The sequence below is a fragment of the Camelus bactrianus genome, chromosome 4 (genome assembly GCF_048773025.1).
Source record: "Camelus bactrianus isolate YW-2024 breed Bactrian camel chromosome 4, ASM4877302v1, whole genome shotgun sequence".
Lineage (NCBI taxonomy): Eukaryota > Metazoa > Chordata > Mammalia > Artiodactyla > Camelidae > Camelus > Camelus bactrianus.
The window spans coordinates 71,031,456-71,048,204 of record NC_133542.1 but is presented as its reverse complement, the minus strand read 5'-3'; the positions used below and the strand labels follow the sequence as shown (position 1 = coordinate 71,048,204).

At 54.2% G+C, this 16,749-nt stretch overlaps 1 protein-coding gene and 1 non-coding gene across 5 annotated transcripts; both read left to right on the top strand.

Moving 5' to 3' along the window:
- The first annotated feature begins 4,108 nt into the window (after positions 1-4,108).
- On the top strand, positions 4,109-9,784 carry PTGES2 (prostaglandin E synthase 2). 4 transcript variants are annotated; one of them, XM_074362321.1, is made up of 8 exons: positions 4,109-4,247; positions 4,455-5,076; positions 6,238-6,435; positions 7,120-7,178; positions 7,533-7,682; positions 7,955-8,155; positions 8,469-8,586; positions 9,151-9,784. In XM_074362321.1, exons 2-8 carry the CDS (start codon positions 4,807-4,809, stop codon positions 9,271-9,273), a joined length of 1,119 nt encoding a protein of 372 aa, XP_074218422.1. In that variant the 5' UTR covers positions 4,109-4,247; positions 4,455-4,806; the 3' UTR covers positions 9,274-9,784. The 4 variants fall into 4 exon arrangements, with proteins under 4 accessions (XP_074218422.1, XP_074218423.1, XP_074218424.1 ...); XM_074362322.1 differs by lacking the exon at positions 6,238-6,435; XM_074362323.1 differs by lacking the exon at positions 7,955-8,155.
- Positions 9,785-11,251: 1,467 nt separating this feature from the next.
- On the top strand, positions 11,252-11,324 carry TRNAA-UGC (transfer RNA alanine (anticodon UGC)). Its single transcript has one exon. It is a non-coding gene; the product is annotated as a tRNA-Ala (tRNA).
- Positions 11,325-16,749: the final 5,425 nt, after the last annotated feature.

Below are 16,749 nucleotides of genomic sequence, written 5' to 3'. Positions count from 1 at the left end.
AACAGATTCTTAGTGTCCTGCTGGACTCACAATAAACAAGGGACATGCATGGCCTTAAGGGTGTGTTTTAGAATAAGTAGAAAGGCTGCAGTCTTGAGCAAAGTGTCCAAAATAAAAATTTAGAAATCACAGAATAACTCCAAAGAAACAGAAGGAAGGAGAATATGACATTAAGAGAAGAAATTAATAAAAGAGAAAAATACAAAGGGAATATCAAAGCCAAAAACTGACTCCTGGAAAAGACTAATGACATAGATGGAAATTTAGAAAGACAGAAAGATACAAGGCACACATACACAGAAGAGAGGGATATAACCATACGTTCTATAGACATGAAAGGATAGGTGAGTGCCACAGGTAATGAAACGGGAAATTTCCCAGGAAACTGTAACTTACCAAAATGGATTCAAGAAGAAAAAGAAAGTCTGAGCTGCCCTATAACCATCACAGAAATCAAATCAGTCATTAACGAATCTTCCCACAAAGAGGATACCAGATAAGCAATATAAATTGTCCGTGTTCAAGCTGCACAATTTGACAAATTTTTAAAAAGAAACTTTAAAAAAAATTGAAGTATAATTGATTTACAATGTTGGGTTAGTTTCTGGTGTGCAGCAGTGATTCAGTTATACATATATATATTGTTATTCATTATAGATTATTACAAGCTATTGAATATTGTTAGTTCCCTGTGCTATACAGTAGGACCTTGTTGTTTATTTACAAAAATAAACTTCTGATTTAAAAATAGTTTTAGATTTACAGAGAAACTGTGAAAATAGTTTACAGAGTTCCCATATACCCTGCACCCAGTTTCCCCTATTATTAGCATCTTATATGGTACACTTATGACAATTAGCAAACCACCAGTGATACATTATTATTAACTAAAGTCCATGCTTTATTCAGACTTCCTTAGTTTGTACATAATGTCCTTTTCCTGTTCCAGGTTCCCATCTGGGATCCCACATGACATTTAGTCACTGTGTCTCTTTAGGCTTCTCTTGACTCTGACAGTTTCTCAGACTTCCCTTGGTTTTGATGACCTTGACAGTTTGGAGGCACACCGGTCAGATATCTCCACTGGGATTTGTTGGGTGTTTTCCCCATGGTTAGACAGGGATTATGGGTTTAGGGAGGTAGAGGGCGGAGATCAAGTGCTACTTTTGCATCACATCCTACGAAGGGTACACACTATTAACATGGCTAATCACTGTTGATGTTGACCTTGGTCACCAGGTTTCTCCACTGCAGGTAACTCCAATTCCCCCTTCCCACACTCTTGGGAAGGAAGTCCCTCTGCACAGCCCACATCTAAGGAGTGGGGAGTTTAGCTCCACCTTCTTGAGGGCAAGGTGTCTACACAAATTATTTGAAATTCTTCTGCACAGGAGATTTGTCTCTTCTCCCCATTTATTAATTAATTCAATCATTTATTTATATCAGAATGGACTCATGGTTATTTATTTTATATTGTGGGTTATAATTCAACACTAATTAATTTTGTTGATCAAATTGTTCCAACTTTGTGGGGGAGGGTATAGCTTAGTGGTAGAGTGCATGCTTAGAATGGTTCAATCCCCAGTACCTCTGCTAAAAATAAGTAAGTAAATAAATAAACCAAATTACCTCTCCCACCTCAAAATAAATAAATAAAATCAAAAAATAAATTTTAAAAAATTGTTCCAACTTTGGCCATTGGGAGCTCCTAAGTCCTTTTGACATACCCCTTTCACTGTGATTTTTGAGCAGTTTGTTAAGTCATGTCATGTATAAGTGCCCATGAGGCCACCACCACAGTCAAGACAGTAAATATATGCATCACCCCCAAAAGATTCCTCATGCCCCATCCCTCCTGTTCCTCTCCATCACAAACCCCCTTCCCCACCCCCAGGTAACCCCCAATCTGCTTTCTGTCGCCATAGATTAGTTTGCATTTTCTAGTTGTATGTAAGTGGAACCAAACAGTATTCTCTTTATTGCCTGGCCTCCTTCATTCAGCATCATTATTCTGAGGTTCATCTCTTCAGTAGGTTTTGAGTGAGATGAAGGGGCAGAGGGACATTTGGGTAGAACCCACTGGGGTATTAGAGAGGGTAACTGGTAGGGTCAGGAGAAGCGGCAGAGCAGAGGCTGGGTAGTCATGGAGGGTGAAGAAGCTGGCAGGAATCATGGGTTCTCCCTTGATGATGGAGGCAGAAGCTGAAGAGGAGAAAATGGTTAGGTGGGGAAGATAACCAACCGGGTGGTAATGCCAGGATGGAAGTGGGGTGCCTAGGGTGTCCCAGAGGCAGTTGTAAACCCAGGATAGGGCTGACCTGAAACCACAGGCTGGGCATTCATGATACAGATGGTAACAGAAACCATCTGTTTCTGGGGAAGAGAGAGGTGGCCAAGACCATGTGCATGGGGTCTAGAGGGGCCCAATTCTTAAGAGGCAGGGCTGCAGAAGAGAGGTTGAAGGAAAATAAGCAGGCGTGGGGTCATGAACCCACTGAGGGGCATGTGCCCAGGAGACTGGCCACCAGGGTCAGATACCAATGGGAGGTCACAGTAGCTATAGCCCGGAATGGGGCTCCTGGACTGGCAGGATCTGGGTTGTGCATACACAGAGGCTCTGTTCTCTCTTCTGTGTGAGAACCCTGAGTCTCAGCCACCTGTCCCCAGATGTCCCACAGAAACAGGAAAGAGCATAGACATCCCTGGGATTTGCTCAGACTTGGGCCTGTGGATCTATCCAGCTCAGCCACAGACAAGAGGCCCCTGGCTGGAATGAATTAAGGAAGAGGCAGCGTAGACCAAGAGCAGTGAGCATGGGAAGGCAGGACAAGAGGCGTGGGCCCCAATCTTGGCCAGGATGACAAAGGGAGAATTTGCCAAGTATTTTGGTGGAGGACACGGTCATTGGGCTTCCTTCCTCTGTCTGGCAAAGGTGGAGCAGCTGCTAGGTGGGCAAAAAACAGGGGTCTTTAAGGCGCAAGCCTCACTAGACTCCAGCCTCTCCCCATTCATTTTCCGATTTAATCCTGATACATTTCAATGCAGGAGACACCAACCATTATCCTTATTCTACAGATGGGGAAACTGAGGCTCCAGATGGTGAGAAGGGAGCTGATGGTTGTCTTTCCACCCCTTCCTCTTGCAGTGTTGTGCAGGCAACAGGCAGCTTTTGTAAGCAAGTCACATTCACCAAGGCTCCAGGCCACACCAGCAAAGGTGGCAGGGGATGCTGACTCAGCAGGGTGGCAACCCACCCAGACAGCCCCTTGGCTAAACCAAGATGGTCCACTCCCGGGCCCGCTCCCTCAGGAGCCTCCATCTTCATAGGGGCTGAAAAAGTGGCTTGAGCGAATCCCAATCCAAAAAGGTCGAGTGACCCTGAAGCAGCCTCAGTTTCCCCATCTGTAAAACGGGGCCAGTTTCCCACAGTTCTCGAATGCTGCAGTTTCCAGGGACCAGCTCGCAGGTGCTCGCCCCGAACCCCGGGAGGGAACCTGCAGCTCCGGACCCACCCTGGGGCGGGTGATGGGGAGGGCTCTGCGGTTCCTTCCTGGCCCCTATCTCGGCCTTGATTCCCCATTCCCAGGAGGGCACCCCCTAAAAAGTAAAGGTCTCTTTAGCAGCCCCCACACCCCGCCGGGGTCAACTGGTTCCACGAAGCCGTTGTTCTCGCCTTCCGCGCCCCCCTCCACCGACATGCCCAGGTCCTGATTGGGGCCTGACATTAGGGGCTTGGGCGCCACTAGGGTCGCACGATAATGGGGCACGGCGAACGTCGCGCAGAAGGCGAGCGGCAGGCGGAAGGTGGAGCGGGGTGGAGGCGGGGGATGGAACTCGGGGTGGGAAGAGCGGAACGCCTCGGTAGAACCGGGCCCGGTGGCCGGGACCCCGCGCCTATCCCCTCCGTCCTACGTCCCTCCGTGCCCAGAGCCCCGTCCCTGTCGCAGCTCAGCTCCCACGCCTCATCCCCGGTGCGTAGCTCTCTGAGGACCAAGCCTTCAGACTCCGCCCCACCCCGCCCAGAATCTGTTCGGCCTTCAGATACCTGCCTACTCCCCGAGCCCCGCCCTTGTCCCGGTCGCCGGGTGGGGCTACCCTGGGGCTGCCCGCCGAGAAGCCTAGGTGGTTGAGGCTCGGGCCCTCAGTTAGGGCGAAAGAGCCTGGCAGAGGGGCAGGGAAGCTTGGGATCCCCACTCTGCCCCATCCTGACGCTGGGTTGCTGCAGGTCGGCGCGCCGGCGCCTCCCGGTGAGCGAAATCTTGAGACACGTGGTTTCTAAGGCCCCCTTAGTGTATGAAGAGTCTTATGGTTCGGGTCACAGAAGAAACAGTTCAGGGGCGCGGGAGGGCAGAAAAAGCCAGAGTCGAGGGCGCCCACCTAATGTGGGTTGGACTGGTCAGTTTCCGTGTCTCTCTCGGACTCAACGCCTTTACTCTTTCCCTGATACTCTGAAGGGGTCAGTCTTTTTCGATTGGGTGCATATTACCAGAGGGTCGCAAGGCGAGCTACGTGGCCGAGTTCCTGCATTCGGCCCCAGGTCACTACCGAGACCAGTTACAGCTACACTTTAGAAGCTGGGGTATTGAGCAACTCCCAGACATCACCGGATGTGTTTCTTCGGTTCTGACGAGTGTATGTAAGCTGGGCGCTGGGGAATTACGCCCGGTCCCGCGGGGGCTGTTCTCGCTCGGCGTCGTTGTCACCCCTGGTAACCTGTAGGGCGCCGGAGACCCGCCCCTTTAAGGGGAGCCTGAGCCCAAGCCATCTTTGTTTCTGGCGCCCGCCCGCAGCACCGGATGACCGAACATGGCACACGCTGCACGGGTGCTGTGGCCCCGCGGGCGCGCTCTGGCCTGGAGGCTGGGCTGTAGCCCCACGCTGGGATTCCCCGCACAGAGCCGGGCGGGCTTCGCAGGGGGGGCGGGAGGCTCGGGCCCCGCCGCTACCGCCCGCAAGGGGGGCCCACGGCTCCTGGGGGCCGCGGCACTGGCCCTGGGGGGCGCCCTGGGGCTGTACCACACGGCGCGCTGGCACCTGCGCGCCCAGGACCTCAGCGCGGAGCGCTCAGCCGTGCAGGTAAGCCCAGGCCGGACAGGTAAGCCCAGGCCCTTCGGGAGGGGTGCTGGGCTCAGCGCCGAACAGGACTTCTGGGAACCGGCGGGGTCAGGAACCGCCTCCTCTGTCCGCTCATGACCTTGGGCGAGTGGCTTGGTTTTAAGCCTCCGCTCCCTCAGCGTCCTCATCAATGAAATGGGGGAGCTACTGATGCCTGCTAACTAGAATTGTCTTTGTTTTAAAGTCGTTTTCTAACGTTTTTTAAAGACTTTTTAACGGAAAGATTTGGAGATTACTGAAAAGGTAAAGCCTCTTTCACAGTTTATCATTTTCCAAACATTTGGTGGTCTGCCTACCACTATCTCCAAATCCTGAGGATTTGGATTTATTTATTGGTATTATTACTTATGTTTTCATGGAACTGATGTCTCAGACACCAGCTCCTGAGACAGGAGGCAGGAGATGTCCCCCCAGCCTGGTGGTGGCCCAGCTGCCCTGTGATGCTTTCTACACAGCAGCACTCACCCGCAGGCGCCCCTTTCCTAGTCCCAGGGGAACCAGAGTGGGTGGATGAGGGGTGGAGTTCTCCGAATGTCCCTGACCACCCACTTCCATGGTCCTGCCTCAGTCTCCCATCTATGAACAATGGGGGAGGGAGGCTGCAGCTGCAGCTTTCAAACATGCAAGCAAGTGCACATGGGATTCTCTCTCCTGCTTAACTTGCCCAATGCAGGCGGGTGGCCCAAATACAACTCTCCCCTCCTGGAGATTTGAGGTAGACCCACTCTGGCAAACTGGGCTCTTCCTCCTCACCCCGAGGTTCCTTGGGTTGAAGGAGTAGAGGTGGGCACTCCTAGTTGAAACAGTTGCTTTGCATCTGTGGGGCAGTCACACCTGGTGGTGTCTGAAGTTCCCTTGGGACAGGAAGGAGAGGAGCGATGTCTGTCTAGGGTTGAGCAAAGACCGGAAGATTCCTCCTACACAGAACAGACTTCCTGCCTGGGGAGCCCACTGGATGGACCTCTGAGCCTATTCCCCACCTCCCTGCACCTCCCTTTCTCCCTGCCCATTCCTCCTGTTCTCAGGATCATCCTAGAAGACCCCTGGGAAACTTTTGCTTCGGAGTGGGGTCTGGGCCAGGCCACCAGTTCTCAGAAGCCTCCTCCTCTGCTCCTCACCCAGCTCTCTCTGTCCAGCCGCCTGCAGCTGACTCTGTACCAGTACAAAACGTGTCCCTTCTGCAGCAAGGTCCGCGCCTTCCTCGACTTCCATGCCCTGCCCTACCAGGTGGTGGAGGTGAACCCTGTGCGTAGGGCCGAGATCAAGTTCTCCTCCTACAGGAAGGTGCCCATCGTGCTGGCCCAGGAAGGAGAGAGCTTGGTGAGCCTTGGGGAGCCTCCCCTCCGAGTGTCTCAGGTTGTCCTGTAATACCCCTGAGTCAGGCCTTGCCCTGCAGCCCTGGAAGGAGCTTGGCTTGTCTAGGCTTTGGGCAAGGATTATGAGGTTTATGAACCAGCAGGTCTAAGGGAGGCAGAGCACCATGGAGCTTCACAATGTGGGTTCTGAAATTAGGGTGGTCTGGGTTCAAGGTGGGGCTCTGCTACTCACGGGCTGTGTGTGTTGGAGCCAGCCACTTAGCCTCTCTTGGCTAGCGTCACTAATCAACAGAGAACCGTACTCTTGGGGGTGTAGGGCTTGGCTCCTAGAATGTAGCTTCTGAGTCTGCCTTGCCCCTCAGTGCTCAAGAGGCCAAGCGTGTGAGTGAGCGGGGCTCAGGCCCTGGGCCCTCCCCCACACCCTCCTCCCCGCTAGCCACACCGGCGTCTCCCTTACTCGGGGCAGGCTGCCCTGACCACGGGGACTGGGCCCTGAGGGAGGGGGTAATCCCACGGGGCATGGATTTTAGGGGTGAGCCCCCAGGGACAGATGGACAATGCTCAGGTTCCACCTGAGCAGTTTCTGCAGCACGCCTGGGTGTCAGTATTGTTTAAGAGCCCCAGGTGACGCTGGCAGTGGCCGGTCGGCCCCCACCCCAACCTTGATCTCAACTGTCCTCTTCTCCAGCAACAACTGAACGACTCCTCTGTCATCATCAGCGCCCTCAAGACCTACCTGGTGTCAGGGTAAGGAGCGCCTGAGGCCCAGGCTGGTGCTGCATCTCACCTCCTCTCCCAACTCAGGGAGGCCTCACCTGGGAGCAGGCCAGGGCTGCTACTTAAGAGTTCCAGAATGGTCTGTGGGCATCTGACTCGAAACTCCTCCTTCCTCTCCTCTGCACCGCTCCCCCTGGCAGTGAAGTGCTTCCCAAAACCCTCTTGCTGCCAGACCTCCTGTATCACTCACAAGAGGGTGGAAAGCTTTTGTGGGCTGCTTCTTGGGCTGGATCAGGCTGGGGTAGATGCTCACCCTGAGGAGATGAGGGCTCAGACTCCTGGAGGAAGAAGGAATTGGGGTGCGACTCTGGATGTCCCCCAAAGGCAGCCGCTGGAAGACATCATCACCTACTATCCACCCATGAAGGCTGTGAATGACCAGGGCAAGGAGGTGACAGAATTCTGCAACAAGTACTGGCTCATGCTCGATGAGAAGGAAGCCCAGCGGATGTATGGAGGGAAGGAGGCGAGGACGTGAGTGGGGCTGGGGCCGGCCCTGGGGAGACGGGCGGGCGGGTGGGAGTCTTCCCCAGAGGGGGCCACATGGTGAGTGGGGAGCAGCACGGGAGACCACAAGGGCTGGGGCCATCACGGGCGGGACTGAGTCTCCTTGCAAACCTCCTGCTCGGGCCTCGGCTTCCCATCCGTATACTGGGTGGTCGGGATAGTGCGTCTGCTCCCCACCTCCCAGACCCTGGCTCAGGAAGCCAGCCTGGCCCGCCCCCTGTCCCCCCCATTGCCCACAGGGAGGAGATGAAGTGGCGGCAGTGGGCAGACGACTGGTTGGTGCACCTGATCTCCCCCAACGTGTACCGCACGCCGGCCGAGGCCTTGGCCTCCTTTGACTACATTGTCAAGGAGGGCAATTTCGGGGCCGTGGAGGGCGCCATGGCCAAGTACATGGGTGCAGCTGCCATGTACATCATCAGCAAGCGGCTCAAGAGCAGGTGATGGTGCGCGTGTGTGCGCACGCGTATGCACACCTGGGGGCCTGCCATCGCCGAGCCCCAGCGTCAGCCAAGCTGGGACTCAGACCCTGAGCTCCCGCTTGCCTCCCCTACCCCAGGGGAAGCAGGGCTGGCCTTGGAGTCCAGAGCTGGGTCCCTGCTTTTGCTTTCCTCTGTTTCCCTCTCCGTGGTCGGGTCTCTTGTCATCCCCCCTAGCCCTGTCAGGAGTAGTCCTGGCCCCCAGTCCCTCTCGCTGCCCGACCTGGGCCAGGTGTTGAAGTTCCCCTGATGGACTGTCCCCATCCTTGCCCAGGCACCACCTCCGGGATGATGTGCGTGAGGACCTCTATGAGGCTGCCAACAAGTGGGTGGCAGCTGTGGGCAAAGATCGGCCCTTCATGGGGGGCCAGAAGCCGAACCTGGCTGATCTGGTGAGTGTGGTGGTGGCAGGGGGTGCACAGGATGAAGGATCTGTCCTTGGTGGGGGGAGGCCCAGGTGGGGAAAGCCCAGATGTGGGCAATACCTACGTCTCACGGCTCCTGCACCCTGGAGTCACCTGGTTCCGCCTGTTGTCAAGCGCTTAAGGAAAACCAGGGTTTCAGGCTTCTCCCCAGCCAAGGTCCTGGGACTGTCTTGTTGACCTGGCTTCAGTGCCAGTCCTTGAAGCAGTCCTCTGGCCAGGGAGGAATGTGTTGATTACCAGGTCTGAGTTTTGGAGCTGGATGGTGGGGTCCCCTCTCCGCAAACCTTAGGACCTGAGAGTGGGGGAGGGCATTTACCCAAAGGAAACTCTGGGGGCCGTTCTTGCCCAGAAGTGGGTATGGATGCGGGGCAGGTGAAACCTGCAGCCATCCCACACACTTCATTCAAAGCCCGGTGTGCAAATTGGCCCTTTAGAGGGTCATGGGGCTCTCAGAGGGGGAGGTGATGGGCCCCGGGCACATACCTGGGAGAGGGCAGGCCTGGTGTGGATACTGCTGTGTACCCACCCCAGGCCGTGTATGGTGTGCTGCGTGTGATGGAGGGCCTGGAGGCCTTCGACGACATGATGCGTCACACGCGCATCCAGCCCTGGTACCTACGAGTGGAGAAGGCCATCGCTGAGGCCCCCCAGTGAACTGAGCATCCCTGCTGGGAAGAGCGGGGAGACAGTGGAAGATACCGACTATGGGGGACCAGGGTCGCTGAGCCAGCACCTGGCTGCTGCGATGCTGTGCAGTAGGGGACAGGATCATTTGGCCTCTTGCCCACCTCACCCCCAGCCCCCTCGCTTCTAACACTGGACACCTGCTGGGGCCCTGGGATGCTGGGGGACAAAGCTAAGACTTTGTCTTCATTCACAGCCCTCCCCCAGGGCCACGGAAGGCTACCTCCCACTGCAGCCCCAGAGGGCTGACCCTCCCCAACCCCCTCCTGGGCCTCCCTGCTCTTCAGCTTTCTCTGGGGCTCTCAAGGCTGCCCTGTCTCTGCCCTGTGGGTGGGAATCTGGTCGGGCTTCCACCCTGGGCAAAGGAAGTAGGGACCATCTGGTTTCTGGAGGGCCTCCCTGGCTCTCCCTGGTTCCTGCTCTTCCCAGGTGCCTCCGGGACTGTGTGTCATATTTGCAATAAAGAACAGGTTTGCTGCTCCCTGCGTGGCGGCGCTGTCGTGGAGGTCTGCGGCCAGCGCTGGTTAGGGAGGGCTTTGGAATGAGGCCAGCCCAGCCCTGATGGTAAATACCATTTGCCCAGTGCTTACTAAATGTCAGGCGGGGGTGCAAGGCTCAGCAGGCTTTGTGTCCTGTAATCCCTGGGACACCGCCATGGGATGCCCTGCAGGGAGGCTCAGAGACGGCCCAGGGCACCAGTCCAGTTCTGCTCCTGACTGATTGGGACTCTGGGCAGGGGCATCCCTCTCTGAGCCTGGGTCTCCCACCTGTCAAATGGGCATGGTACTCCCCACCTGAAGGGGAGGTTGCAAGGGTTCTACAGCAGGGTGCAGGTCAGCGTGTAGAAGGATGCCCTGCTCAGTCAAGAGTTGTTCCAGTCCTCTCTAGAGACCAGGAGACTGAGGTTCAGAGAACACAGTCCCTTCCAGGACCCTTGGGCAGCAGCTGGCCACTGCAGGCCTTCAGTCCCAGGCCTGGGACTTCACAGGGGGTGGGCGCTGGGACAGAGGTCTATAGGGAGAAGCGGCTCTGGGAGCACTGAGGGGCTGTGGGTGGAGTACCTTCAGAGCAGGGCACCCTGGGTCTGAGGTCCCTGTTTCTCTGGTTTCAGCAGATGAGGGGCTGGTTGAGGTGGCCCTCCAGAGGCCAGACAGGCAGCCAGGGTGCTGAACTCCACCCTCTGGGCCCCCCCTATTGGGGAGTGACTGGACAGCCCCCTCAAGTCCTTTCAGGAGAGTTTTACACTTTATTAATTTTTTTGAAACATAAAAATAATTAATGTTCCTCGTTTTAGCAAACATTCAAATAAGGAGGACGTGCCAAGCTCTGGAGGCAGGCAGCATCATGTTTGGAAGCAGCAGCCTCAGCTTCTGCCACGGGGCTGTCTGCCACCCACTTGTGTCATTCCCCATGCCCACTGTGAGCATCTGTCCTTGGCACGTGTGTCACACCGGCTGTCTTCACGGCTGCAGCGTGCTCCGCCGTGTGGGTGCACCACAGCCCACCCGCCAGGCCTTCCTGTCCCCCTGGGCATGTCCCTCCTGTGGGAGGAAGGAGAGAAGCCAAGGCCACACCAGGCTGTGGGGTGAGGAGCCAAGGAAGCCGCCTCCGAGGGGCCAGCAGGTGTTCGGGTCCCCAGAGTAACCACTGTCGAGCTAGAATGCTGTTCCCCCTTCACTGGTCAGCCTTTAAGTCCTGAGGGGCCTTTGCTCCTAGGACCTGGGGTGGCCTGTGAACCCCAGATCCTCCCGCAGCAGAGTGGGAACTAGGCCAGAGGTGTCAGCGGGCGCTGGGGGTGGGCCTTCCTGTATCCCTGCCCCCTCCCCACGGTTCCCTTCTCTTCACAGCCTTTCCTTGTTACCCATCTCAGGTTACTTGGTACCTTTCCAGCTGCTCAAGGAGGCTGACTCACCTTGCTCTGTCTCAATCACAAATTCCCCAAAGAGGGGGAGGGTATATCTCAGTGGTAGAGTGTGTGCTTTGCATGCACAAGGTCCTGGGTTCAACCCCCAGTACCTCCATTAAAATAAGTAAGGGGGGAAGGGTGTAGCTCAAGTGGTAGAGCGCATGCTCAGCACCCACGAGGTCCTGGGTTCAATCCCTGGTACCTCCTCCAAGCAGAAATCAAGGAATAAACCTAATCACCTGCCCCTCATAAAACAAACAATACAAGCAAAAATAAATAAATAAATGAATAAACCTAATTACCTCCCCCCAAAACAAACACCCCCCCCCCCACAAATTCCCCAAAGGGAGCATTTGATGTGACCTGCTTGGGACGAGGTTCCACTTTCTGTCCACGGCCTGGGGAGAGTCTCGCCACCCACAACCCCACCCTGTGCTCCCTGCCCTTTCTGCTCCTCCTGCTCAGCCCAGAGATTGTGTCTCCCAGCCTCGGCTTCCTCTTGAGGCCTGGTCTGGCTAAGGAGGCCCCTGGTGCAGGCCAGACCCCAGCTATCACCGCCCCACTCTTCGTTTTCACAGACTGAGACGTTCTCTTCTGTCTTTGCATTTCTCAGGGGAGGATATGGTTGATGGGAGAGCCATGCTGGGGATAGGGGCCTGACTCCTGACTGGGGCTTTATCCCTGGGGCTGCTGCAGGCAGAGAGGAGCCCCTCCTCACCCACCTCCTCTGAATGGTCACTTTGATGAAAAGTACAGGGTCTGTGCCAGCTAGACCCGTCCCCTGTGACTGGGGCTGGATAATGGCCATTTAACCCAAGGACACCGTGGAGCACTGACTGAGTCCTGCTTCTGTCACCGAGTATCCCCCAGAGGTGACAGCCTTGCCTCAGTTTCCCCCAAATGTTCCTTGGTCAGGCCCCGGGCCTTTCCCCCCATAACCACCAGAGGGCGGTAGAGGATGCGAAGCCGTGTAGGCGATGGAAACAAGGCCTGGTGCTGCCACCTTGTGGCCAATTTAGGGATTATGTCTTTGGACCTTCGTTTTCTGGGGACTTCTATTTGTCCATTTGTAAGGTTTACCATGCAAGGATCTGAAGATGGGCAGGTAGGTAAAGTCATACTCCTCAGGGAAAAGAGCCCCAAGACAGAAACCCCTGCCCCATCTTGGTCATGCTCAAGTGGCAGCAGAAGGTCTGAGCTGGGAACTCTGCATCTGCTCACTGTGACCTTGGGCAAGCCCTCGGAGGCCAGCTACCCTTCATAGAGTTGTAATCAGGGACGGGAAGGTTGCACAAAATTGATGTGCACCATTAATATGTGAGGGATATTTTTCTGCAGCCAGAAGTATCCACTGTCTGTTTTCAGAATACACTCCCTGCTCTGTTTCCAGCTGGGCTCCTGGAGTTCATAGTCAAAAGCTCCAGGAAGTAAGATGGGAAGAGTCATGAGAACAGTGATATCACTCCTCCCTAGGAGTCAGGGAGGGCTCCCTAAGGATTAGGGTTCCAGTTTGCTTTTGTTTGTTTGTTAGATGGTTAAATTTTAAAATTTTATTTTGATTAAGCAAATACTTGTACATAAATAGAACTTGCAGATAAGCAAGAAAACGACACCAATTATTCACAGACCCATCAATCAGATTAAACATTTTTTAAATCAAAAATTTTAAAATGTTTGGAGTATAGCCTAATTTTTTATGTAGCCTACATATAATATGTGTGTATTATATACACATAAAATTTGTATTTTACATGTATATTTTATATGTAATATTCATTTATATATATATCCAACAGTTAAATGGGGCCTATTTTGTGGGAAGCAGTGTTTTAAGCACTTTGCATATATTACCTCATTTAATCCTCTCAACAGCCCTATTAGGTAAGTACAAATATTCCCATTTTACAGTTGAGGAAGCTGAGTCATCCGAAAAGTTAAGTAAATTGCCTGGTGTCACACAGCAAGTGGCAGAGGCAGGATTTGAACCCAGATCTTGCTCCAGAGCCCATGATCTTGATCACAATGTCATATTACTCCTCTATCTCTATATACATTTTTAAATAAAAATTCAGATCACTCAATTAAAAAGTGTTTAAAAAAAATAAAATGGTTAAAAAAAATTTAGATCACACACTATTTCCTCAATCGTGAACATATTCCAGGTCAGTAAGAGTTCTCCCTCACCATTTCTAATAACAGGATAGTATTCCATGTTCCATTGGATGACTGGTGCCTAATTTCTTTGACCAGTCAAAAGGGGAGGATTTTGACAGGCAGAACTGTTTGATGGGGAACAGGGTGTGGACTGAATAGTGGCCCCCAAACATACCCAGGTCCCAATCCCTGGAACCTGGGAATGTTACCTTATGTGGTTACATAAATGGTTAAATTAATGATTTTGAGCTGCAGGGATTTTCCTGGATTATACAGGTGAGCCCTGAATGTAATCACAGTCTCCTTACAAGAGGGAGGCTGAGGGAGACTTGAGTAAAGAGATAGACGTGAGGCCGGAAGCAGGCTTGAATGATGCCAGGAAGAGGTTACAAGCCAAGGAAAGCAGATGGTTTCCAGGAAGCCGGAAGAGGCAAGGAAGTAAATTTTCCTTGAGAGCCTCCAGAAGGAACCTGTGCTGCGGGACACCTTGATTTCCACCCAGTGAAACTGATTTTGGAACTCTGGCCTCCAGAACGGTAAGGAAATGAATTTGTACTGTTTTCATTTTCATTTGTTTTTTTTCAGTGGCGGTACTGGGAATCGAACCAAGTACCTCGCGCATGCTCAGCATGCGCTCCACCAGCTGATCTATACCCCCACCCCCTGTGTTGTTTTCAGGTGCCTTGTTTGCAAAGATTTGTAACAGCAGCTGTAGGGCACCAATACAACGGGTACAAACCAGTGTAGCCAGGGAAGAGACATGGTTACAGGACATGGTTACAGGTGACCTCAGGCAAATCCTTTGGCCTATGTCAGTTTTCTCCTCCATAAAATGAGGGGTAGGGGTTGGGCTCTTTGGTGCAGCCAGGTGACCCCACCCTGGCAGGTGTGGGTGGAGCCATCTCATCACCCTTCCAATCTGCTCTGGGGAGATAATGGTCCCTCCAGGGCTACAGGGCTGTGCTGAGGGGCGATAGCAAACGGTCTTTGACCGTTCCTTTGTGCCGCTTCCTACTGGCCTCTGTGTATGGAAGCGGAGAGCAGAAGAGGCCTAGGCTTGTCTGGCCCCTGGGGGGCTGGGGCAGGCCTCAGGTCCCCGCTGGCCTCTGTTTCTTCGTTCTTGGTTCCTCCCTGCCCTACTGCCTCCGCCTCCTGCCTGCCTCTCCAGCCCCTCGGACCGGGCCTTGCTGGTCTGCTCCAGCTTCCTGGTTGGCCCTGGAGGGCAGGGACCAAGGTACATACCCGGGCAGCGGGGCCAGCCCAAGGCTGCACCTCGTCTCACCCGTCCCCTGTGTTCCAACCCGCTCAGTCCAGTGAGATCGGGTTTGGGGGCAGCCCAGTTGGGAACCAAGGTTGAGAACATAGCTTCAGAGTCAGCAAAGCTGGTTTGAATCTCAGCTCAACATCTGCCCTTTGTATGAACCCCGACGACTCCCTTCCTCCTCTGACCTGTAAGGAAAGTATTGTGCCCATCTTGCTCATGAGGAAACTGAGGCTCAGAGAGGCATGAGATTTGCTGCAGATAACCGCGCCGGGTTCCAGGATTCAAGCACAGGCCCACCCCACCTTCCCAAGTTCTCTGTGGCCTCCTGGCCCGGGAGAGCAGTCAGGAGCCAGGTGTCACCTACCTGAGATGAACCAAGGAGCACCTGCGCCTCAGGGAAGGTCCCCACAGGTGGGTTGTGGCAGGGTTCCAGCTGGTTGGACCTGGTGTGGGCAGAGGTCCCCAGCAGAGCCCACCCTATCTTCACCCCTAAGCATGCAGGGTCCTCTAGCCTGCCTTCAAGGCCCTGTCACCTAATCACAGCGAAGCCCTCGGCAAGTCCCTTCCCCTCCTGTAGCTTTAGTTTCTGCCTCTGTAAAATGGGGACAAGGTGGCAGCAGCACCGGTCCCCTCTCCTGTGTTTGCAGCCCAGCGGGTGCTCAGTAATGATGCTCCAGGGATTAAGGGACAAGAAGGTTCAGTGTCAGAAAGGAAGCACAAAGAGGATCCGATCGGATCCCGTGGCAAGAGTGGCACCCCCACCCCCCTTTGCCAGAGATCCCAGGTCTCCTCATGGTGGAGGGGAGCAGGGGGGTGGATTGGAATGAAAAGCATTTAGGGGAAATTTCTCTGTGTATTTGGAATCCTGGATGGGGCAGGGGAGCTGGGAGATAAAACTTTATTAAAGACCAGCCCTTTCCGTTTCCTGTCTCATTTCGACTTTCCAACAGCCCTTCCAGGCAAGTCTGGAGGTGGGAATTCTGAAATGCGTCTTGCTGGCTAGGCTAAGATCGAGGTCAGCAGGGCAGCATTCCTCCCGGCGGCTCTCAGGGAGGCTTGGTTTTTGCCTTTTCCAGTTTCTAGAGGCTGTAGCATTCCTTGACTTGGGGCTCCTTCCTCCACCTTCAAAGCCAGCCACCTCGGGGTGAGTCCTCCTCGTCCCGTCTCCCTGGCTCTCTCCCTGCCTCCCTCTCCCACATGGAAGGATCTTGTGACTACACTGGGTCCACCTGGGTAATCCAAGCTAACGCCCCTATTTTAAGGTCAGCTGATTAGCAACCTTGATTCCACCCGCGACCTTAATTAGCCTTTGCCATGTCACCTAATTCACAGGTTCTGGGGATTAGGACTTGGGTGTCTTTGGGAGGGGGTGTTATTCTGCCCCCCACACCAGAGAACTTTTGGATGGGTTTTATCTAATTAGTAACTATTCCTTAAGCATGTAGTGGGCGCCGGGCACGTCCTGGGAACAGCAGTGAGGGAGCGAGAAGTACCCCCACCCTCTAGTTGGTGGTGGAAAGTGCTAGGGAGACAACAAACAGGACAGGGAATCGGCCGGATTGAGCAGGGGCGTAGGGCTGCCATGTAAGTAGAGTGGCCAGGGAAGACACAAGAAGGTTGGCTTGGTGACACATTGTGTCACCCAACTCAGGGTACCTCCCACTTCTGCGCTGGACAAGCCCCTCTCCCAGCGGGATGGAACTGAGGACCTGGGAACCAAGGACCCAGGCCACCATCCCAAGGGGAAGCCTGGACAGGGTGGGACAGCAGGTTCAGGTTGGGGGGACCAGCTTGACAAGACCCAGTGGTTGGGAAAGCGGCACATTGGCTTCCTAGGGCTGCGGTAACAAATCCCCGCAAACTTGGACGGCCAACAATAGAAATGAATTCCCTCACAGTTCAGGAGGCCGGAGGCCAGAAATCCAGGTGTCAGCAGGGTTGGTTCCTTCTAGAGGGTCTGAGGGGGAAATCAGCCTTGCCCCGCTCCTTGCTTCAGCTGGCTGCCGGCAACCCTAGGCATTTCTTGATGTGTAAACCTATCACCCCAAACTCTGCTCGTTGTGTGGCCTCTTTCCGTGGCTCTCTGTGTCCAACTCTTCCTCTTTTATAAGGACACCAGTCA